At 43.3% G+C, this 25,702-nt stretch overlaps 1 protein-coding gene across 1 annotated transcript in view; it reads left to right on the top strand.

Annotated features, from left to right (window-relative positions):
- The window catches only part of KIAA0319 (KIAA0319 ortholog), a 415,358-nt gene that overhangs the window by 363,089 nt on the left and 26,567 nt on the right, over positions 1–25,702 (top strand). The window contains exons 18-19 of the mRNA XM_085607057.1: positions 22,682–22,804; positions 23,237–23,327. Coding sequence (XP_085463183.1) covers positions 22,682–22,804; positions 23,237–23,327 — 214 coding nt within the window. The remainder of the gene's footprint in view (positions 1–22,681; positions 22,805–23,236; positions 23,328–25,702) is intronic.

Here is a 25,702-nt window from a genome sequence, read left to right as displayed (position 1 = left end):
GAGTGTATACATGTAACAGGTTATCCGTCCCATCCACTGCCGGAAAGATGACCCAAGAATAAAACACCTCAAAGTGGTAAGCCGGATCAGCTCCAACCACAAAGATAAGAGCCATACCCGCGTCCGGCACCCCATAATCGGCCAAATGTCGCCTGAGCGCCGCGCGACAATGTGCTGGTATATCTACGTCAGCCATAAGGACAAAAGAATAGATAACAACTTAATGCGAGGCAGCACAATAGAGGGTAACTACTAAAAGAAAACACCTTTTAAGAACATCAAGCTTGAAAAACCTATACAAACATCAATATAGGAGGTAACACCGACAATTCTGTTTCTGGAAACAGAAGCTATGGGATTGTGTACAAGCACAAGTACTACTTAAGCATCTCGCAAATAAGAGCCAGACCAAACATAGGTTGCACCATGTTGCAGGGATTCTGTACATATACAGAACTATGCACAGGAAACCAGGACCTCAGTGTATAGTGGTGTACCAACAACCCACCATAGTGCCCGGAACCCCTATCCGACTAGCTATAGTGTCCCATTCTTTCTCCGCACTACAGCGAAGCTACCAATGATTAGACACCCTAGAACAAGTGACTCAGACTCTCTCAGTAATCGCAGGAGCAAGAACACTCTTTGGCCAACTCACTCATACTTGTCCACAACATAAGTCCTCAGAGACACAATATAGTTTAAAATGTTTATTTTAACTAATGTGCTCTATAATGCAGTAGACAAGCCAATACTAGCAGCAAAGTGCATAAACTCTATATAGTGAGCATTGTTACATTTCCATATGAATGGGGAGATAATTTTATAAAGCTAGTGGAAAAAAAGGCCGAATGTGCCTTGCCACCCTCCCCGTGCTAGGAACTAGTTTATAATAATTATAGAAGACCTCTGGGCTTTGTCAGGGGGACCCCATACCTCCAGGTTTAGATGTAAAGGTTTACATCTCCGGACAAACACAGCTCTTCTTCTCTGAAAGGTTTCCTTTGAGTGTCTCAACATGCCTACAATGCAATATTAAAAGCTCCGTATTTTCAGTAGTGCACCTTGGCAGTATTATATCTAACATGCGTGGGACTGACCAACAGCAGATTAACCAAGCACATTGTTTTTTTTACCTTGAACACGCTGTGCAGACAGAGCCTCAGAGTACAGCAAGAGAAGTGAAATGTTGACATTTCTCATGTGAGCGAGTACAGGCAGAGAAGTTGTGCAAAACAAATGCATGTAGAAACGTGTGCAAAAGCGGCAACATGGCAGCCAAGCTTCTACTAACTTATGCTAACTTTAGCAATGTACGCAGTGAATCCATAACCTCACTACAGTAGGGCCCCAGTAGTCTGCTTTGCTGTTGAACTCCAGAAGGGTGGCTCTGTGATCTCGGCTCTGGGCACGACTGGGCATGGGTAGGACAGTGACCTGCAGGCCTCTCTTTCATCTTGCTGGGGCCTGTTGCCGTGTGCCTTCAAGGAGAGTCGCCCGAGGCAGGGGGCAGACCTCCCTGCTGCAGATAGTGTCATCACAGTGTCTTTGGGACCTAGGCACTGCTCCGGTGTTGCATAATTATGCAGCCCCACCAGAGGCACCCACCCAGCCCCCAAAGGCCTGTGGGGCCCTCGGGAGCAGGGTGGCAGCCCCTGGTGCAGTGGTCTCATGGGTAGGATCCCAGGCAGATGGTGCATCTCCACTCCTCTGCTGCAGCCGCATTTGGCTTTTCAGGCCTAAGGCTGGCCTCTCCCAGCGCAGCCTCTCTGTTGGCTGCAGTCGCCTGGGAGAGGACCCCTGTGAGTCAGAATTCCCTCCAAAGGAGTCGCGAGCATTCCAGCCCCGAATGGTATAGTCGTGAAGATCACACAAGCAGATCCTCATTCGTCCTAGACCGCCGCTGTGTTCCTCTTTGTGCAGTTGATTGCTGCCTGTTTGCCTCCAGGTTCCACTCATTGCCACCAGGAGGCTGTCCAGGAAGCAGAGAGACCACCAACAGCATTGTTAAGCCTTCTCGCTCAGTGACCAGCGTCTGCGGCCTGTTCCAACTTCAAACCAGTAACGGACTGTCCTTGTAAAGGCGGCAGAGTTCAACAATTAGTGGCCGCCATGTTGGGCATCGCAGCCACACTCTCTGAACATATTTATAAATAAATGTTGGAACGCGAAGCTGTTCACATGGAAAAAGCAAAAAATTAGGAGAAATCAATAAATTCTCCTCGCATTGCCATTTTAACGCCTGGTATACCATGGTGTTAGTTTTTGGTGCTGCCTCAGCATTTTAAATTGTTGCAGGGATTCTGCTCATGCACAGAACTATGCACAGGAAACCAGGACCTCAGTGAATTGCGGTGTACCAAAAACTCACCTCAGTACCCAGAACCCCTATCCGACTAGCATCAGTGTCTCATTCGTTCTCCGTATCCTGTAGCCGGAAAGGTTCTTAGTCTTTTTTTATTTCAGTTTTGTATGTATAGCAGCAAAACATCCAACGCGTTTCACCCTTTCAGGCTTCTTCAGGGCAACTATAATGTTTCGCAGAGTCTTCGGCTCGGAGTTTCCCGATACTCATTCTAGACACTTTCAAATTTTAGGATATACACTTTTATAATTTAGTATCAGAGTTACTGTAGGTACATATTCTGGTCCACGTTCCTCTTTCCTATTCAGCGGGTCCTACTACCACACCAATAAGTGAATGTGCTCAATCGCCCAATCTTTCAAAATCAAAAAGTTGTCCTTCTATGTGTTTGAGTCCACACCCATGGTAAGTCCAAGGCCCTCGAGTAATAGACAGTAATGGCGGTGCTCAATCGCTACCCCTATTCAGCGTGGAGACTCCTCTTCCATACACAGGTCCGGCGTACTGTACGTAGCGTTGACTGTTTTGCTGCTATACATACAAAACTGAAATAAAAAAAGACTAAACATTTCCGGCTACAGAAATCATTTATTCTGTCATCGTCTGTGATGAAAGAAAGAGATTAACTCTTTGGTCATTATAGCATTGCCTCTCCCTTCTTTCTGTATATCTGTTTTATATTTGAAACCAAATTGGTGGCTGGTTTCGGGTAGTGGGCATTTGTTGGACCACTACTGGTTGAAATAACTAATATGTATTATATATTGTACAAGAACAAAAGTAATTGGTGCAGCATTTTATACCCTGCCACTGTTCTCACTGTGTATGTAGTTCTTCATATCTCGTCGAAGCTACCAATGATTAGACAACACAGAACAAGCGACTTAGAGTACTCTCAGGAATGGTGGGAATTTAGAAATACCCGTTCGTTATTATTCTCATATCAGTCCACAAGAGTAATCAGAGACACAGTAAAGTTTAAAATGTTTATTTTTAACTACGTGCCCTAAGATGCAGTACTTTGGCTAACATAAGCAGACAAATGATTAAGAATAAAACCATCAGCATTGTTACAATACCATAGAAAATTAAGGGAGAAATCATATTACAAATAATAGTGGATTACAACAACCCTCCCTTCACTAGTCAGCTAGTATTATTAAACTAATAGAAGGTTTCTAGGTTTGAATGGGGAACCCCATACCGTAAATATCCGCTTAGGTGAATCACATCACAGGATCAGCTTTGCTCTGTGTCTGGAAAAGGTCTTCTCCAAAAGTGTCTAACTCATGCATACAAACTGCAATATTAAAGGCACTCGAGTTTCAGATATTTGCAGCTGTGTGCATGTTATGGCTAGAGTGTGGGCCGATCAACATGAATTCAAAAGCATACATTGTTATTTGTCCCTGACGGCTTCTGCACACAGTGTTCAGACCAAGGTCGTGGTGCACAGTCTAGGGATGTGAACAACAGACCGTTCTCATGTGAAGAAAAAGCAAGCAAGCAGTTTTCTTTATAATAACAGCTACCTGCAGTGTCGGGTGCAAAAGCAGCAAAAGTGGCAAGATGGCGTTTTAAATCTAAGATGCATATGCTAACATAGCAATGTGTGTACCTGGAGCTCCGTCTCCACTACACCCTCCCTTGATTGGACCACGAACAAATAGGGATGCAAATTAGGAACGCAGAGTTCAAGTTCGACAGAGACAGAACCAAGTTCATGTAAGAAAGGGAAAATACAAAATATATAACATCTCGCAAAGGCTTAGCTGAGCCCGGATGTGGAGTCCAAAAACACAAGAAACACAAAAAAAAAAAAATGGAAGATGGACAACTTCCAAGTCAATCCATCAACGTGTAAGAACAATAAGTAGCGACAGCCTCCAAGAGGAAGTCATTATAATTGTCTGTAAAAGATTCCGCCATCCAGTCTAACACAGTAAATGAACATACATGATCCTCGATAACTGGAGCCTCTAGCACAATCAGAGGACAACTTGCGTGTTCTTCAAGATAACTTCTCGCCAAGAAGTCATACGCCGCCGTATAGATATCCCAATTCCCTAGGACTCCATGTGCCGCTCCACGGGCCATAATCTCGATACCAGAACAGTCCAACTCATGAGCCACTAAGGGACTCATCAGTCGATCATAATCCAGGGCAGGAGACACCGAGTTTGACAGGCACAAATCCAGAGCCCATTCGAAAGGACAATCTAGGCAATGAAAAACAGGTTGCACGCAAGTAAAGTAGGAAAACCGGAAGGACAATCCATAGGCCATGCTTAAAGTGGCCAGTGATAATGTTCCATAATATTCAACCATCCGGTTACGAAGTCGGAGCAGCCGGGGTAGGCCGTCTTGTGATACAAATTGTGCAGCCATTGCGCAGCAAGCCGACCAACAGGAGCACACCAGCCGTGAGGGCGAGAATCAACGGGAGCCCGCCGAAGATGCTGAAAAAAATAAAATGAAAAAAGGCCGGTATCACACCAAAGATTGTCTGGAAGGAGGTCACAAGGCCGGAGCCCACAACTTTGAAAAAACTTGCGCTGAGCCAGTTGTTGACGAGGCATCGAATATAGTATGAATCAGAGCACCGAAATGAAGGGGGAGATCAGTATTTAAAAGCGCATGCACCTCGGTGCGGGTGTTTGCTACGTGAAGGACGAATGTTTCACAGGAGGAAATCAGTGCGACTTCTTTTTGAGACAATAGAGCCCTTATTCTACTCATCTTGTTAAACTCTGCTTTCAAGATTGGGATGGAAGGCCAGATGGATACATCCAGTCTCCCGGGTGAGAAAAGGACATTTTTACAGCAGACTACTTGTTGTGAGACAGTTACAATGTAGGGAATTCCCACTAGCCTCCCGCAGCAAGCCTCATTATTCAAAAGCAAATAACTACCGTTAGCTAATAATGTAAAAGTGGGCGTAATTGCTGGCACAGGATTCCCTTTTAGAACGCAAGCTAAATTCGGTGCCTGAACATTGCATGCGCCATGCAGTTGGATGTGCCTACAGACTACTGAGTGATCAGGTGTGGAAGTGCATTCCTCACCTTTCAAATAAACTTCTTTACCCTCTCTCATACATCTGTATGTAAATGGGAGCGACCAAATTTCATGCAGGAAAGCAGTACCGGGGGGCCGGAAATAGCACTTACCTGACGCCGCCGACACCGGTCACCTCTTGCTGCACTCTTCCTGGGCTGCTCACGCTGTTGGTCTCTCCCGCCGCCATCGTTACCGCTGGCCGCTGTGGGGGGAGACTACAGCTCCCAGAGTTCCCGGTACCACTTCCTGGTGGCAACGAGCTGCGCGCCCGGAGGCGCATAAATTGCTGAGGCTCCCTCGGTGGAGCGGGGGCCTGAAATAGCACTTACCTGACGCCGCCGACACCGGTCACCTCTTGCTGCACTCTTCCTGGGCTGCTCACGCTGTTGGTCTCTCCCGCCGCCATCGTTACCGCTGGCCGCTGTGGGGGGAGACTACAGCTCCCAGAGTTCCCGGTACCACTTCCTGGTGGCAACGAGCTGCGCGCCCGGAGGCGCATAAATTGCTGAGGCTCCCTCGGTGGAGCGGGGGCCTGAAATAGCACTTACCTGACGCCGCCGACACCGGTCACCTCTTGCTGCACTCTTCCTGGGCTGCTCACGCTGTTGGTCTCTCCCGCCGCCATCGTTACCGCTGGCCGCTGTGGGGGGAGACTACAGCTCCCAGAGTTCCCGGTACCACTTCCTGGTGGCAACGAGCTGCGCGCCCGGAGGCGCATAAATTGCTGAGGCTCCCTCGGTGGAGCGGGGGCCTGAAATAGCACTTACCTGACGCCGCCGACACCGGTCACCTCTTGCTGCACTCTTCCTGGGCTGCTCACGCTGTTGGTCTCTCCCGCCGCCATCGTTACCGCTGGCCGCTGTGGGGGGAGACTACAGCTCCCAGAGTTCCCGGTACCACTTCCTGGTGGCAACGAGCTGCGCGCCCGGAGGCGCATAAATTGCTGAGGCTCCCTCCGCGTCGCGGGACGCGCGCGGGCGACGCCGGGAGAAGCCCGGGACAAGGGCGGGCCCTCTTAGGCCCTCAGAGGCCGAGTGAGGCTGGGCTGGGCCCTTTCTCCTTGGCGTGTGATCGTGGGACACCATCTATCATCTGCAAACGGACCGTACGCATTAGGTAAAACTGTGACAACTTTCCTGTTGTGATTGAAGTGGTGATTCCAGGGGGCTGGCTGCGTCTCCCTCGGCTCGCATTTGTATTCTATCATAGCGGAGAATGAACTCTAAAATTTGTAAAAGGACTGGGGGTTTGGGGACTCTTGATAGTTACCTAAAACATGCTGAATCTGCTATTGTAAAAGAAATTGCGTCAGTGGAACGCAGACTTTCACTTGAACCTCCCAGGTTAGTTGCATCTTGTATCCCTCCTACCCCTCCAACGACCATTGCAGCTGTTGTACTCCCTGATGATGCCAACCCTTGTATGTCTCAAAATGGGTCTGAAATGGCGGAGACCTCTTTAGTTATACCTGCCTTGTTACCCAATCCTAGTCCTGCCCCCTCTCCGGTAGCTGTTAGAACTAGACAATCAAGAGGCATTTCTAATCAGCCATCTAAGGGCGGCAAAACCATGGCAGGTAAAAGAAAGGCAAATAACTCCCTGGGAGCACGGAAACAGGCAAAAATCCCCAGAAAGAGCAATCCTGATCAGGGGTTGCCCCAGGTTAACCTTAGTGTTCCTCGTTTAGTTGGTGAGTCAATGTGCGGGGGAGTCAACCACTGTATAACTCAGGGCCCCGATATTGGTAACAAGTGTATAGGGTCAGATATAGGGTCAGATATAGCGACCATCATTGATGCTCGCCTTAAGCTATTAACTGTACCGTTAATGGCTATTTTGAAACGAATAGAGGACCGCATCACTAAAATCGAGTCACACCTTCAAACTAAGGTTTTAAATGCCGATCCAAGACCTGCGGTAGTTGATTCCCTAAATGCGTGTACAACCATAGTTGACAATATGCTGGATTCTATGATCACTACACAACAGCAACCCTCACTTCCTTGCACTACACCAGCTATAGGCTCTTCTACCATTTCCCAACCTCCTATTGCTGAAGACATATCCCAGGGTAGGGAAAAACACAAGCTGAACCCAAGGGGGAGGATCTGTTCTCCGGATTGGCCCCCAGGGAGGGACTTGACACTACACTTACCTCCTGAGGCCTGCCCCTACTCTATTATTTTAGCCAATGTTCCTAAGCTTGTGGACGGGAACAGTGAACACTGGTCCTCATTAAAAAACAAAGCCCTTCATTATTTGTCAAATAAAACTGTATTGGGGCAACATTTACATAGTAATTTTTTGATGATCAGACGAGTACCTTGGGTGGGTAAGACTAACAAGTGCTTAGACGGTGACTGCATTGTCATAAGTTTCAGATCTCCCAGGTTGGTTGAGGACATTTTGAGGCAGGCAGGTTCTGCCAGAGTTCATTATGATTATGTTAATGTCTTCCCCTTGGGTTTTTTCTATCCCCCCGCTTCTGGCCCAAGGACGACCAATAACTTCCAAAAAAGCTGCGCCCCCCTTGATTATGTCGTCCCCATCTCTAATAGATACTCTGCCCTATCCACTCTGGATGACAACGAGTGACTAGGGCAGCAAGAACTAAGTATAGTGCCTGAAACTCAGCCAGCAGTCCCAGACATGGTACCTCTGACAGTTAATAGTGCTTGTAATGGTCCCACGGGCCCTCTAACTAAATTGGTCTCCTGGAACATAGCAGGGCTGAGAAACAAGACAGATGACCCGGCCTGGAGAGATCTTATCTGCTCAGGCGAAGTAATCTGCCTCCAAGAGACTTGGGATACGGACAACACTTTGAGTTTAGATGGATATAAAAGCTTTTTTGCATCTGCTGTACCGTCTCATATGGGGAGGGCCAAGGGAGGTTTGGTCACCCTGATCTCAGCTAGCATTTCTGGCTCGCTGACTCAACTAGATACAGGTTCATGTAACTGTTTGGCAGTTCAGATCTCCCTCAATGGGGGTAGTAATTTTTTAATTGTTAATTTTTACAATTCTTTTCATAGAGACACCACGGTTGATCATCTTACCGCATTACATTGTTTTTTGGTTAATTTTAGAGAGAAAACTGAGACAACTTGTCCTATTATTATTATGGGCGACTTTAACATTCACAGATGCCCAGAGAAATGTTATTTGGCGGATCCCTTAGGCCCAACTGAATCACGGGAGGCCCATTTTGAGCACTCCTCTCAGGGTGCTCTTTTGGAAACAATTCTTGCTGACCATGGCTTGTTACTCCCTGCCATGGTGGATGAGAACATCCCAACATTTAAAGGGAATGGGAAATACTCTGTGATCGACTATATCTTTATCAGTTCAGGATTGAGGAACAGGTCTAAGGAATATTCGGCAGTCTGGACACATTTCAGTGACCATAATCCTGTGGTCCTTATCTTGTCTGATCTTTTTTTACAACCTGTTATAGTCGCCGACAGAACGGACAAATCTCATATTCGCCCAACTGATCAGGATCGCAGAATCAGATGGGACAAAGTTATCCCCGATGATTTCTTTGCAAATTTGAAAAAGAAGGTTGGCCCTGAGTTGACCACGTGCCTTGACTTGGAAGCAGGGAACATGGAAGTACTAGGGGCGTATTCCGCAATCTGCTCCCAGATCTCATCTGATCTTCGGTGTCCAGCGAAAACAATGGACAAGGCAGAGTTAGGTTGGTTTGACAAAAACTGTTCCCTGGCCAACAGAAAATTGAGGGCGGCCTTGAGCAGTAAACCTTTGAATCGGTCTAACATAGCTCAACTCAGGAAAGATTATACTAAAACCTTGGCTACCAGGAAAAAGGAGATCCGGGAGGACGCTTGGGAGGAACTTTCTTCCGTTGACGTCCTCCGCAACAGTGCAAAATTCTGGTCTGTCGTTAATAAACCTTTCTTTCGCGACCCCTGTAATACTCAATTAGATTGCGGTATTGGGGTTCACCAGTGGCACTCTCACTTCAAGTCAGTCTACGAAGTGGGTATGAATGGTGGATCAAATCCCCCTCTTCCCACTACAAAACAATATACTTTATTCGTAACCAAGGGCGAGGTGGTTGAGGCCATCGGTAAGATGACGAGCAATAAGGCTCCGGGTCCCGATGGCGTCCCCTCGGACCTTTTTAAATCAGACATCGAGACCTGGTCCACAGTTTTAATGAACATTTTTAACAGGGTCTGTGTCGCAGGCATTCCGGACACTTGGTCCGAGTCCGTGATCATACCCATTTTTAAAAAGGGTAATAGAGGGGACCCTAGTTGCTATCGCCCCATCTCACTCATTGATTCCGCAGTTAAAGTCCTGGGGCGAGTGGTTTTGGGTAAATTAACAGATTGGTTGGAGGATACCAACACCCTTTCGTGCCTACAATATGGGTTCCGTAAGGGCCGTGGCACCATAGACCAAAGCTTGAACCTTTACCTTTTAATAGGCAAATATACTATAGCTAAGAAAGGGACGCTACACCTGGCCTTTATGGACTTATCCTCGGCCTTTGACCGAGTGAATCGGTCGAAACTGTGGGAACTCCTCCTCAAGCAGGGAGTAGACGAAAATCTTGTCTATTTTTTAGCAGATCTTCATAGAGATCTCTCTGCCACTGTCAGATACGACCGATTGGGTAACTGCACTGGCAAGATTGGAATCTCCAATGGTGTCAGGCAGGGCTGTATTTTAGCTCCCCTCCTTTTTACACTCTATATTAACGACCTTGCCACTGCCTTAACAGAGTCTTGTAAGGATATCCCTAAGGCTGGGAAGTATCAAATCCCTGCATTATTATATGCAGACGATGCTGCATTGTTAGCGCGCACAGCAGTAGGGCTTCAAAGTCTTCTAGATACATTTGCTGACTTCATGAAAAGACTTGATTTAAGCGTGAACTTCACTAAATCGCACGTCATGACTGTAGGTTGTAAACCCAAGAAAATTAAGACCATGCTATGTGAGGGCCATGTTTTATCTAGAATCACAAGCTTCCCATATTTGGGGGTTATTTTTGATGACAAGTCATCCTGGGCCCCTCAATTAGTTGCAAAACGTAATGCCTTTGCTAGATCCATTATAGGCGTTCTGGACTTTGCCCGCAAACTGGGGGTGAAACCCATGCAAGCCATACTGAACATTTATGCAGCCAAATGTATCTCCATAGCCATGTATGGTGCGGACCTGTGGGGTTTTAAAAATGTGAAGGAACTTCAGGTGGTAGAGGACAAGTTCTTAAAAACCATTCTATCGCTTCCCCAGGCAACCTCTGGTTATATTGTACATCAAGAATGTGGGGTTGGTTACTTAACTGATCGGATAGCTTTAGCCCCCCTATTAAAATGGTTATCAATCTGGCTAAATCCGGAACTTGAACTAAATCGCGAAATTATAACAGACTGTTTATCGCTTGAGTTCGGAAAGGCTATTCCATGGCTGCGTTATGTTAAGAACCTAAGTGACGAAATAGGTCGCCCAGACATATTCGATAATCCCAATAATTTATCAAAGGGAGACCTTAAATGGGTAAAAGATATATATAAGCTCAGAACCACTTTAGCCAGAGAAGAAAAGGAGTTAATAAAACCTACAGTAAAGGCCCATCAGCTATTAATAACTACATGCAGCATAGAACCTTACTTGACCATAGTGAATAACATGAACCATCGCTTTTTATTGACAAGGTTTAGACTGAACAAATACCATCTTTTGTTCACTGATTCCGCAGGATGGATGAAGGACAGGGACTTAGAGATCTGTTCATGTGACAGATTCTCTCTTAAGGATACTGTTCACCTTATCTTTTTTTGTAAACATTTGTCCCCTCTCCGCAGAAAATTCATCATCCCTCTCATCAAGAATAAGGGATTCAGACAAGTCAAACCTGCTCTTTTGTATCTCCAGCTGCTAAGTACTACCTGGGAGATTTTTAACATTGCAAATTTTTTGACCATTGCGATGAGATTAAGGAAAAAAATTAAGTGGTCTTAGTCTTGTTTAAAATTAATTGTGAATCATGAGCAAACTCGACCTTGTCTTATTTTAATGTAGTGTTTTAAAATCATGTGCTCATGCTTATTTTAATTGTAATATATATTGTATTTATTGTGATGTCTTGCACTTTTATGGTTCCTGATATGAGCCGAATAAAGTAATTTTGACTGACTGACAGTACCCAATGGTTCATATCTGCCTAGGACATAATGTTGCGTACATGAACTGAACTTAAACAAAGGAAATGGTAAGGTGATTAACCCGTGGATAAGCCACACAGCAGAGTTCAATTCGGCCACAGAGAAAGGGAAAGGTTCCAACTTTTCAATATGCAGTAATGAGTATGTTGCATTCTTCATGGACATGAACTGTTGTTTTACAGTCAGATTAAACGGCAGGAATAAAGATGATGTATTCATGTAGTCCCAGGGAACTTTCCCAGCTGTCAATGTTTGTAAAGTCCATGCAAACTGCATTATAGAACGCAATTGATTTTGACCATGGTATAAAACAGACATATCATCCTGTACAATATCCACATCAGATGAAACAATATTATCTAATGTGTAAATTCTGGAAGAAAGGGTGTTAATGCTATTATCGATGACAGCTAGCACTTTTTCCAAATTTGCTTGATCAATAGCTCTGGAAGCAGCTTCAATTTGAGATAATTTCCAAAGCTTTGTTATAAATAGCACACACCCATCTTTTGGACCTGCCACCCACAGGACCCTTAACAAAATCATTCAAATCTATTTTGTCATGTAATTTTGATAAATGAAGTTTAACAGATGCCAAGGTGGAATGTTGCTGCCAGTTCTGACATGACTTCCCCACAGAATATGTAGTAATCGAATGGGAAGTTTCAAAGCGGGGGTCCACTCTAACCTGTGTATATCCAGGGTATAGACCCAGAAAAAGATGTTGACAGGAATCTGAGCTCTTCTGCCATATCAACCATCCTTCAGGATCTAATTCAGAAATGTTGAAGGACGTATTAGTAATATATGACTGCAACGCATCAAGGGACAGATCTGTGTGATTAATCCATTGTGGATAAGCACTCAGATCAGGAATAGAGGGGGAATTAATCTTTTTAGAAGTAGCCAATCCAAAGCAGGTGGTTTGAAAAATGGTCGAATTAAAAAATAACACGTGGTTTGGGATAAGGCAAGCACGATGTAGAGCCTCTGTTCCTTGTACCTGCCATGTTTTTTGACCCCAAACAGATTTAAGATCAATGGTATCTTTCCACAGCTCATAGCCCCCAATAGCCAATTCATCCATAAAGGACTTGGAATAAAATAATTTAGTGTGGGTCAGTCTAACTTTGGAAGCTGACTCCGCCGCCACTTTATAATAAAAGGCTTCAGGTTCAGAAACACTGAAATCAGTAAAATATGTAAATTTGTTCACTAGAGTTTTGGAGCTGCCTTCAATGGGTGCAGGGCAATGCTCCCATTGTATATAATTAACAACATTTCAAAATGTATTTGCTTTATGTAGGAAATGATTGCCATAGTGTTGGTAGCAAAATAACTCCCCATAATTAGCTGTGTCTAAATACAAATCTTCATCATCAAAAGCAGCATAATATTTCAAATCAGAAAAGAGTGCCTCTATGGCCTGGACGTCCCAGTCATCAGAGCGGATGTTTTGTTTCACAACATCTCCCATAGAAACACGAAGTACATTGGGGACATTAATCACCTCTGTGGGACCATGAATTTGAAATTTAACAGCATCCCACACAATCCCATCCAACACAGGCCAGGCAGTAATATTCATAAAAGTCGGGTCCCTCTTCATGATGTGCGATGAGGAGTGGGGGGCCAATGTTCCATCAATGAATCTAATTACGGATCTTTCAGTGAGATAGTGTCCATTTACAAGATGAAAAAATACCACCACAAACCCAATGGACATAAACAAAAACATACTTATGAGCAACAGTCAAATGTAAGTCCAGGGGGGAATTAAAAAATGTATTTTAAACCAAGCAGCAAAAATAGAAACTTTCGATGGGGGATTGGAAGTCCTAGAATTAGTGTCAAATGAAAAACGTGACTGGTCAACTGTAGTTGATTGTAAACCAGGCAACGACACATCTGTGGGATAAGTATACTCAGTATCTTCAGGTGGACCACTAGCCGGTGGTAGCAACAAAGGATCAATAACTGTATGCATCTCGATGGCAATGTCAGGCCTGGTGGTAGACGCCAGAGCCAAAACAGAATTTCTCAGCATCGCTGGACAGAGACCACTGGAGTCATACTAAGAAGAATCGGCCACTCGCTGTAGTTTGACATTGTCAATGGAGATGTACCTGTTATCCTTGCGACCAGGAAGTGGAGGTAAAATGACTGTTCTTGTAGCCTGCACGCCAAGCACTGGTACTGGAGCATGATAAGAGGGGCCAAACTCCTTCTTGTTCTCCGCCTTCTCACGGACCAGGTCACCAACTCGAGGTAGCCAGCCGACTACCGCAATCTGAAGCGCAGCATCAGTCATGGAGGGCAAGTGTTCCTTTGCAAGACTGTCTCTGGTTTCTTGTAGATTCTGTAATACAGCACAGTGATCATCTACGTCAAAGGGTGCGGCCGATGCCGCCATGTCTAGACCATCAAGGTCCGGAACAAACATGCCAGTGCCTAAAACCCTAGCTGTCAGGGATTGCTTTAAGTCACGGTTCATTCGTTCCACAACACTATTGCCCTCAGGCCGGTATGGAGATGAAAATTTGGCTTGGCCCCCCAATGATCTCATGGCTTCTTTGTACGCCTTATAGGCGAACGCAGGACCTTGGTCAGAATGAAGGGTATCACATGCGAAAAATTCCCACAAAGACACGCAAATCCCTGATGACAGTTCGAGCATCAGCACTCCGTTGTGGCCATACCCAAAGAAAACGTGTGCACGAATCCACTGCAACTAAGATGTACTTATACGCAGTATCAGAGGAGAAAGGACCGCAGTGATCTAAATAAACACACCCAAGTGGTTTATTAGAAATATACAACTGTGTTTGTGGTGGGCGCGCAGCAGTTGAAGGTTTAATCTGCTGGCAGACGCCACCAGTAACGTTGTTGTAAGAGAGTAACAGTCGCTGAAACGCCGGCATGCGCAGAAGCCATGCCTTCGTGAGCCGCTGTTATCAAGGAAAGTTTGCAGTCCGCGTTGGGAATCAATCTGTCACCAACGTCGTTAATTCTCACATAAGGATCTTTATCAGTACTTAAATGATAAGAGTATTAAGAAGGGAAACCTCTCGGGTAATTACTTCCCTTCTCGGTTGATGCAATAGCTGCCAAGATGTCATCATCAATCTTACTTTTTGATCTTGTAACTGCTGCTACTAGATATGTTGCCACTGCTGTTTTTGCCGCTTCGTCAGCTAAGCTGTTTCCGACAGCGTGGACACAAACTCACTGGTGCCCAAGAGTATGAATTACACTCACGAGTGGCAGATTCTGTTTAAGTTCAGTTACTCGAACCCAAAGCATTTTATGCTTGATTGTGCTACCCTTGGAATCACGATATTCATTTTGAGACCTAAAGAATAGATTGTCGTTAAAAGACTGAACACAGTAAAACGAGTCACTCACTATAAGAGTTGTAACTCATGGATCAGCAAACTCCAGTGCAAGCACCAGAGCATGTAGTTCTGCCAACTGGGTGGTACAATCACCCAATGACTGCGTATGCACGACATCAGACTTGAATTCACCATTCACAAAAGTACCAGCCACAATTGCGCAGGCCGCTGAATATGCATGCTTTAATCTCGTCGCCGGTTGCGCTGAACCGTCAGTGTAAATGGCACAATGGCAATCCTCAAGCGGACGTAAAGACAGAGGAGCTGGATGAACGAATTCATACTGCAAATACTCCTGAGTCTGCAAAGAGGCATCAAAAATGTAGGTTACATCCGGCGATGTCAAGGAAGTGGCCCATTGTATCCAACGTCGATGCAAAGCTTTAGAATTAGGTACACTGGCTTTTGTCATTGCCTCTAGGGCAGGATAAGGTGTCACAACCAACATGCGTTTCACTTGCGACAGTGCTCTCTCTTACAGAATTGCCATCTGCACCGCAGTCAAAACTTTCTCGACAGTGTAAAAGCTCATTTCAGTCGAAGTGTACAAGTGTGATTTGTAAGCAATGGGGACTATGTCGCCCTCATTGAACGTTAAGTATGTGAAACCCACTGCGCCAGGCACAATTCTTATTACCAGGTTAGTGTGGTTATCACGTGTAAGTAAGTACTTTGAAGCAAGAAGATCAGCCTGCAAAGATTGCAAGATAGCTGAATGCTCTGGCAGCCAGCTCGATTTGGAAAAATTAGGTTGTACCAAGGCATACAGCGGCTTGATACGCTGGGCATAATTGGGAATGTAAGTACGCCCGCAATTCAGAAAACCCAGCAAAGATTGTAATTTCTTCAGTGTTGTCGGAGCACGCAAACATGCACACTTTTCCAGGAAATGAGGGGCTAATCCTCGACCTTCATTGTTGAGTTCATAGCCCAAAAACAACACTGTATACTCTGCAATATGTGACTTTGAAAGTTGAATTTGTAATCAAAGTCTGCAAACATAACAATGATGCGGTCAACGCAACACAGATGCGGCCATAATTCATCGTCTGTGAGATAGATATCATCAACATACGAGTATGCACCAGGGTCAATTCTCTCTAACAGAGAGACTACGCATGCGGCAAAGACGCCAGGACTGTTTTTATAGTCCATGGCTAATCTTTTAAACTGCTTTTGTTTGCCGCCAGAAGTAAAGGCTGTCCATTGACTACTAATAGAGGACAGATTATGACTGAAAAAGCCATTGGATATGTCAAGTGTGGTCTTAAACCTTTTTCTCACGAGACTATCAACGAGGGCAGAACTGTGGGTATTCTGTACAGCACAGGTCCTACAATGAGAGTTCAAATGCCGGTAATCTAAAACTAGGCGGTACGACCCATCAGGCTTAGTTACAGTGAATAAAGGATTATTCATGAGTGACACACATGTCTCAGTAACACCTTGATATTCTAATTGTTCAAGTATTTCTGCAACGTGAGATCTAGCTTCACGGCGCATGGGATATTGGGGTTGTGGCTGGGGCATAGTTCGTAAAGGAATCTCGTGGCTTGGTCACAATTTATCCCACCCAACCTGAGTACGGTACAACGCCGGAGCAAGCACCTGAGCCCACTCTTTTGCAAAGTTCTGAGCATGATCCTTCGGTACAGTGTGCGCGAAGGACGGGAGGATTACCTCCTCCCCTCTAGGAGCGGCCAAAACAAAAGCTGGGGGCCAGTCCGCCTCTGCTAACAGAATATCATATGTAGAGGTCAGATTTTCCCCAAAAATCCCTTTTATAGTACATTGTATGTCACCTTCTATTAAAAGGACTATGGCATATAGTCTGTCAGGAGGAGCCACTCTAGTATCAGCAGTTTCTACAGTAATGAATGTGTCCGTTGCTGTCGCCTCCAGATATGGACGCAGTGCTTGCCGCACTACTGTAACCTCTGCTGCGCTGTCCAGCAGCGTTAGTGCCCATGTCAGGTTCCGGAGCTGCATTCTTACTATCTGTGGCATACCTCGTTGTTAGCGCAGCAACTTTCTTCTTCTGAAACGGAGGACGTTGACGTGCAAACTCATCCTGCTTCCCTTTACCGTCAGGCTGACAGGGTTGCTCACGTCCTTGTTGGGCACGCTTACCCTTGCTACGTTCCTGTGAAGAACGAGGAGAACGTTGTTCAGTAACCTGAAATCTATCAGGAGACCTAATCCTAGTGCTATGGTGCAAGTCATATGTGCGCTCACCAGTCGGCTGTACAGGTGACGCTGGACGAGACCCCTGTTTCTGTTGCTGCTTACCTTGTTTTTTAGATCTCCAACTTTGTTTAGGTAAAGCTGGACGATCGTCTTTGAAAGACGAACCCATCTTAGTTTGCTGTTGCACATCTGCGGTCTGAACAGAAGGTTTAATCCCTAAACTACTGCGGCCTATAGTTCTATATGCTTCCACAATAATTTTAGGCAACTCTAGGGGTTTTTTCGACGTTGTCTACGAGGGCTAGACCATTCGCCACTTGAAAGTGAACTGCATCTCCCTTGAGATTACCAATGATAAGAGTGGCAACCACGTCGAACACACCGACAAGCCTCATTCCCAACTCGACCGCCGCCTCTGGACCGTGTTGATCTTGAACACGTTTGATCACTGAGGGCAGTACGGCCATAGACGGGGTGCCGAAGCACTTAGAGTAGACCGCTGCAAAACCCTTACCCCAGTTCTCACAATCGGCCACTTCTGGGACTAAGTCTTTCTGCAAACTAATGGTGAGTATCCTGTGTTCCTCCACAGGAGTAGAGTGCAGAAATACTGCTTCCAGCTGGTCAAATTTCTCAGCAAGCCAATAAGGTATATCGTCCTTATTCTGGGGGCGCTTGCTCATAACCGAATTAACCATGACGGGACTGATAACAATCCCGGCCGGGCCAGTTGGTTGCCCCACAACAACAGGTGCCCCGACCTGCACATTGCGTGAAACGTATTGCACCAAAGCCCAATGTACTGTAATCAGGGCTGTATGTGATTGACGTAACTCATCCACCGTGGCATGTAAATAACGAGGATGAGGTGTAAATCCGGCCAGTACCGGCCATGTGACCCCTGGAATGGACTAAGGGCCAAACGAACCGGTGAAACCGTGCGGGGGAGGGCGCCATTAAACCAAATACGATGCTGCCAAGCTGAAACAGGAATCTCCTGCGTCCTATATGGCGTATAATTCGCCGGGACCTGCGTAGGAGCATAAGAGTGAAACGTACTATCGTCCGCATTCACCGCCGGCAAGGTAACCCAAAAGTAAAATAACTCATAGGGATATGATGCATCCGCACTCACTACAAAGATAACAGACATCCCATCGTCAGGCACCCCGAACTGCGTCAAATGACGCCGGAGAGGCGCGCGGCTATGCGCCGCAATAGTGACTTCAGCCATAAGGACACAGAAGAAAAACAATCTATTATAACAGTAGCAAAAAAAGGGTTCAAACAATAAAAAAACCTTTTTAATTCACAAGCTTGATTGAACCTATAGAGAAACTAGTACGTAGGTTTAAAACCGTCACTCCTGCTATCCGGAAACAAAAGTGAGGGTGTTGTGGACCAATATAAGCACTACTAAGGCGTCTCAAATCATAAGTCCAAACGTTAGGTGCGCCATGTTGCAAGGATTCTGCTCATGCACAGAACTATGCGCAGGAAACCAGGACCTAAGTGAATTGCGGTGTACCAAAAACTCACCTCAGTACCCAGAACCCCTATGCGACTAGCATCAGTGTCTCATTCGTTCTCCGTATCCTCTCGAGGCTACCAATGATTAGACAACCCAGAACAAGCGACTTAGAGTACTCTCAGGAATGGTGGGAATTAGAAATACCCGTTCGTTATTATTCTCATATCAGTCCACAACAAGAGTAATCAGAGACACAGTAAAGTTTAAAATGTTTATTTTTAACTACGTGCCCTAAGATGCAGTACTTTGGCTAACATAAGCAGACAAATGATTAAGAATAAAACCATCAGTATTGTTACAATACCATAGAAAATGAAGGGAGAAATCATATAACAAATGATAGTGGATTACAACAACCCTCCCTTCACTAGTAAGCTTGTATTATTAAACTAATAGGTCTCTAGGTTTGAATGGGGAACCCCATACCGTAAATATCAGCTTAGGTGAATCACATCACAGGATCAGCTTTGCTCTGTGTCTGGAAAAGGCCTTCTCCAAAAGTGTCTAACTCATGCATGCAAACTGCAATATTAAAGGCATTCGAGTTTCAGATATTTGCAGCTGTGTGTGTGTTATGGCTAGAGCGTGGGCCGATCAACATGAATTCAAAAGCATACATTGTTATTTGTCCCTGACGGCTTCTGCACGCAGTGTTCAGACCAAGGTCGCGGTGCACGTCTAGGGATGTGAACAACAGACCGTTCTCATGTGAAGAAAAAGCAAGCAAGCAGTTTTCTTTATAACAGCTACCTGCAGTGTCGTGTGCAAAAGCAGCAAAAGTGGCAAGATGGCGTTTTAATTCTAAGACGCTTATGCTAACATAGCAGTGTGTGTACCTGGAGCTCCGTCTCCACTACAGAATCTGGGGCAGCAACATAAAGCATTGTGTGTTGTGGTGGAATGCCCACAGCAACACCCATTGCACGCTCCTTTGCCGCAGAGGACTGTGGCGGAAAGGCGTTAAGTCTTGCTAAGGACCAGATGTACAACGTTTTTTGTGGTTGCAAACAAATCTTCGGCCTGTTTGCGACGGCAAAATTGGTCTGCCCCATGTACAAACCCTATTTTGCGAGTCTGTAACCTATTACCGACTCGCAAAATAGGGTTTGCGACTCGCTAATAGGAAGGGGCGTGCCAGGGGCGTCCCTTCCTAATAGCAATTCGCACTTCAATGTATGATTGTTTTGCGAACGAAATTGTGGTTGCAAAACACATGCAGTTTACCACCTACTTCAAGTAGGTGATAAGCCACTCGCAACCGGAAAGGGGTCCCCAATGGACCCCTTCCCCTTTGTGAATGAATACAAAAATATTTTTTTGGAACAGACAGTGGTCCCACGGACTACTGCCTTCTCTTAAAAAATAAAACAGAAACGCTTCATTTTTCTTTTTTTAAATGCATCCTGTTTTCCTTTAAGGAAAATGGGCTGGATTTAAAAAGAAAACCTGCTGTATTTAAAAAGCATTCACAGACATGGTGGTCTGCTGACCCCGGCAGACCACTATCCCTGGGAGTACTAGCCATTTTCAATGGGGTCGCAAATCGCATTTGCCTCATGAATATTAATGAGACATGCAATTTGCGACCCCATTAGGAACAGTAAACAGTGTCTGAGACACTGTTGTACATTACATTTGTGAGTCGCAAATTGCGAGTCGTAAAACGACGCAATTTGCAACTCGCAAATTGTAAGGGTTCTACATCTGGCCCAAAGTGCCTTAGCGCCACCTTGTAAATATGGAAAATGGCACTACGCCACCGTAGCGTAAAATAAAGTGACACTCCGCTGGTGATAGGGGATTGTAAATATGCACCCACATATTTCATTAGACAGGCTTTTACTTTACTTCATTCAGCTGTAGTAAATGTGTGTGCTCATTGGGTTAACTTTGAGAAATCTTTATTTTCATCATTTAACGTAAAAAATATATAATTCATGACTAAATGGCAAAGACTTAAAATGTTCCCAATTTAAACAAAATACTCATCAAATGTTACATGAATGTTTATCTTCAAAACTTTTAGAGAAAGAGGTTTCCCTTTTATCTTTTACTTGGTATAACAAACAGATACAAGTTAATAGAAGGGAAATTTACTGGAAAGAATGGCTTGGCAAGAGTAGTTACTGCATTTCCCTATTTTATAACAATGGCTTTGTAATTCTTTTACAGTCTCTTTAAATGTCCTTTACTTTACGTACTTCTTTTCAATATTAATATAATCTTCTGCAGTGATAGCTTGTAATATGAGTAAGATAAATAATAGATCTTTACACAGGTGTTAATTTTTCTTTCAAATATAAAGGCACCATTAGTGAGAAACCCACATAGGGGCTCCTATTTAGAATAAATTACACCATCAAACAAGCACAAGTGCGTAAACCTCAACATACATACCATAGAGAGCAGAACCATACAGATGTTTCACACTCAGAGGGATATGATAAAGTGTCCTATGACACTGTAGTGACAGTTACAGACTAGTGGATTTGGTGCAATGACTTGAACAGGCAGGATTGGTGAGATGCATCTGCTGGATACCTCTCTGTAATCTAATGGAAAATATGACGGAATGTTATGATTGTAGCTGTCTGAATGTAAATATGATAAATGCCTATAAATTTTTTTTTACCAAAAAAGGTATATAATCCTCTGAAGCATATCTTACAATCAGCTTTTCATATATAGGATAGGGAATGAACTAAAAGAATATGTCCTCAGAAAATATCTTACATGTTGTTTAGAAAGATTCTATTGCTAAATCTGTATTAGTTGAGGAAGGATCACATTGGAACTGCCTAAATCAGGAATGGAATGTATTTGTGAATCAGATGTATAGGTATGCGGTTCAACTGTTAATTTGCATAAAATATGGAATAACATATTTGAAAATCTAAAGCTGCAAACATAACTTAAAGCTTATTATTTATTAATAATAGGCTTTCATCTACTCAGGTTAAATTAAATAAAATTTTAAATAGTAATTATAATTTATGTTGGTCTTGTAAATGTTAGGAAGGCAATTTTTTAAATATGTATATATCACTGTGCAAATGTTAAAATGTTTTGGCCAGTTGTGTGAAGGAAATTAGTGACATTCTTCAAATAGATTTGCATCTCTCTTTTGTGAGCAGTTTGTTATCTCTATCAATTCTACTGATTGTAATCAATAATAGATTGGCCTATATCCGTTGCTTTCCGGGAAATAACATCCTCTTGAAAAAGCCTCATCTAAGCCATCCAATTTATCATGGTAGAATGGGGTATATGCAAATCATGGAGTAGATATGTTTATTTATAATTATATTCATACCAAAGTTAAAAGAGAACTATTCTGGCCCCCACTAACTTATATGTTAATGAACACGCCTAATAATTCTGCTAATTAGAATTTTGTCTATGAAACACCTCAATTATTTTAACAAATGTATTTGTTTTTACAAAGGCCTACTCTTTTTAATACTGTATTTCTTATAATTGTCTTTTCCTAATTTAAATTATTATGGTGATTCAGATATTATACCTTTCTTTACTTTCTCCCTGTTTTCTTTGCATCTTCTATTCTATTCTTTCATACTATTTTCTGTGTCTGTTGATCTTTTATATCTAACTATTTTCTCTTCATATATTTGGTATATTGCAATATTTTAAACTCAACTATTTTGATTCGCTGACACAAATAATGTGTCTTTTTGTACATATTTATCAGCTGCTGTTTTAAATATTTATCTTATGTGGGTATGTGAGTCTGTACGAGTTTATTATAATAGATGCTCTATTATATGTATTCATTAGATATATGTTTTGATGAGTGTTGTTACACTTTTGTACATTCTAAAGATTCTATAAAATGTATTCAAATGAAAAAAGTAAGTGACTTATGTTTTCAGAGTCTAATTTTCCAACCTTTAATATAATTTCTTGTTTGATTTCTCCTTAGTTTGCCTTCTGAAGTGTTCAGGCCACGGACGCTGTGACCCGATTACAAAGCGCTGTATTTGTTACCCATTTTGGATGGAGAGCTTGATTCACCGTTACCTCTATAATGGGGAAAGCAATTGTGGTGAGTTACTGTGAAGCAAAGTGTGGCTTTTCTTTGATTCATTATTAATCCTTTCTTGCACCATCATTGCTTTTTATTTTAGGTTTGTTTATAAAGTGGTAAACAAACGATACCGATTGGCTTATTTCGGTGCATTACTATTATTTTCATTAGGGGTGTAAAATAATTTGTTTTCTTTTGCAGTGAAATTAACTGAAGAAGCTTACCTTTCAAACAACAGTTGAAGTCCTTGCACCTCAAATGTTAAAGACACAGTAGTTGGCTAGAGTTCTGACACACAGCACACAGAGGTTGTAGAAATCTGTCAATTGATTTATGCTCATCCTCACTCCCATAACTCAGTACAGTGTAGATTAAAAGCTTGGTGGTGATTTATTGCTTTTTTACATATTTGAGAGTATATGTCTGACCTGAAACTTTGTTTTCTCACAGAATGGAGCATACTGTACGTGACAGTATCAGTGTTTGCACTGATGGCACTTGTAGGTGGCCTAGCCTGGCTTTCTTTCTACTGCTGCAAAAGGTACTGTACAAGCTGGTATTTTTGAATACCTTTTTAATAATAATTTTTGGGTTCTCATCAATTTTGTGATGTCAAACAAAACATAAAAATGTACATGAACTTGCTGGCATGGCCGTCTTTAAATCCCATCATGCAGTGCATAAGGCTAGTCGTACTGACAGATGTAGAAGATATGCTTTTTACCATCTCTGGAGATGTGTGGCAGCATGTATTGTGGATGCACTATTGTAAACATATTAACAAAACTATCTTCTAAGTGCTTCAGGAAGTTTTAGCGATGTTCTTCAACTAACACCTTTTGTGACTATGTGCCATATTTATGGCCAAGTGACACAATGCAGAACAATTCACCTTGCTGCCCTGCAAATAGGGAAAGGGCAGGAATGAACCGTATTTAAGTCAATATGGCCAATCCTTTTCCTCCTGCGCTGACACCTTTTTGGCAGCCTAGAGCCAATGCATGCATCATGGTGCAAGGGTGCCCGCGTTGTAAGGAGGATTGTTTCTATGTATGAAGGGGCACCTTCCTGCATAAAAATAATCCTCTGAGGCTTTTTCTTCTTTTTATTTGTGCTGCAGACCGCAGCAGAAGTAGTAAGAGGAAAAAATTAGGAGAAATTAACATATTTTTCCTTGTAACGCCTCACTTGGGGAGGCATATGCTTTTGGTGTATTTCCAGGTTTACCATTTCTGGTAAATCTGGGAACACCCATGCGATGCCCATGGAAGCACCTTCTTGGTGCAGAGTAATGCAACACAGCGATGTGTGCTGCATTGCATTACCCCAAATGTATGAAGCCACTAAGGGCCAAGCAAGGTGGCCTTGCATGGCTTCATAAATCTAATTTTTAATTTGCCTTGCTCTTGCACCAAACGTCAAAGAGATTTATTAATCACACATACCACCCGGGGGTCTCAGAGCACTAGCAAACTCCAGTAAAGGCAAGAGGCTGACTGACAAAAAGGGGAATGGTGGTCAGAAGAGCCATGTTTTTAGTCTCCTTCGGAACTGCTTATGGTCCGTGATCATGTGGCACTGTAATGGGTGTTCATTCCAAAAGGCTGGAGCCAAATGAGAAAAAGATCTACCGCCATTCCTGGCAGTACGAATCCTGAGGGAAGTTAGAAGAAATTTGGTTCCTGACCTGAGCGTCCTGTTGGGTAAATACCAATTAGGTTTTTTGGCAAGGTAACTTGGACCGTGTCCATACGTGGTCTTATGTACCATACTGATAACCTTAAAACTGATTCACTTCCTGATGGGGATCAGAATCACTCAGTGCAATTCTTTGTGATCGTCAACACAGACATTTGAAGAGGATACAAATATTGCATGCAAGGACAGGTATATATATATATTTTTATTATATGGGGAGTCAGACATTCCGTTGGAAGAGAATTTTTTGTTTTGCTACATGACTAATAACATCGCAAATGACATCATTGATGACAACACTGGGCAATAGTAGGGCATAAGTTCTAGTTAGCTGGTAAACAAAATCTGGTTAATTTCAGTGTTTTTTGCTTAAAATGTTACGTTTTAACTCACATTTTCGCCTAATTTTAACGTCATTTTAACCTTTGGTTTATTCAGTGACTATATATAAATTTAAGAGCTGTAGTTCAACAAACACAAAAACTGAAAAACTATTAAATGTTGTAGTTAGTTATGGTATTCAGTATAGCACAACACATAACATAACTCTCAGTCCCACCATGTTTAGTACTGCTCTTTGCAAAATACAGCTGAAAAAAAAAAAAAAGAATGCTGTCTACTAACAGCAAAATATGGTAGAGGTGTGATCTGTGGTGTGTGCTACCACAACTGGTGAATTTTGTTGGCTTTCAGATGTTGTACTTCCTGAACTATAACTAACTTTTAACTGTAATATATATATATATATATATATATATATATATATATATATATATATATATATATATATATATATATATATATATATATGTTATGTTATGTTATGTTACAGCGTTCTTTTATAGCGCACGGCTACTCGAAAAGAGTGTCCCGGCGCTTTCCACCTGAATATATATATATTCACTGAAAAAACACAGGTTTCAGGGATTTTATAGTTAGTTGGACATTTCACTCGTAGAAAACCAGAGAAATTAGGCCGTTATAGTTAGTTCAGCTAACTATAACACGCGCCCGCGCAATGCACTGCTGATGACGTCACATGTTACATCATTCATCACATGGTCAGTGACATCACTGATGACATCTCAAATTACATCACTGATGACATCACTGATGACATCATCCAGTGACTGTGTGTGGATCAGTGTGTGCTTGTATTAGTTATTGTATAAGAGTATAAGTGTGTGTTAGTATATGTTTGAATAAGTGAGGTGGTGA

Source organism: Triturus cristatus, chromosome 5_2 (genome assembly GCF_964204655.1).
Source record: "Triturus cristatus chromosome 5_2, aTriCri1.1, whole genome shotgun sequence".
Classification (NCBI taxonomy): domain Eukaryota; kingdom Metazoa; phylum Chordata; class Amphibia; order Caudata; family Salamandridae; genus Triturus; species Triturus cristatus.
Note: the sequence above shows the minus strand (reverse complement) of the source record. Positions and strands in the feature narration are given on the sequence as shown.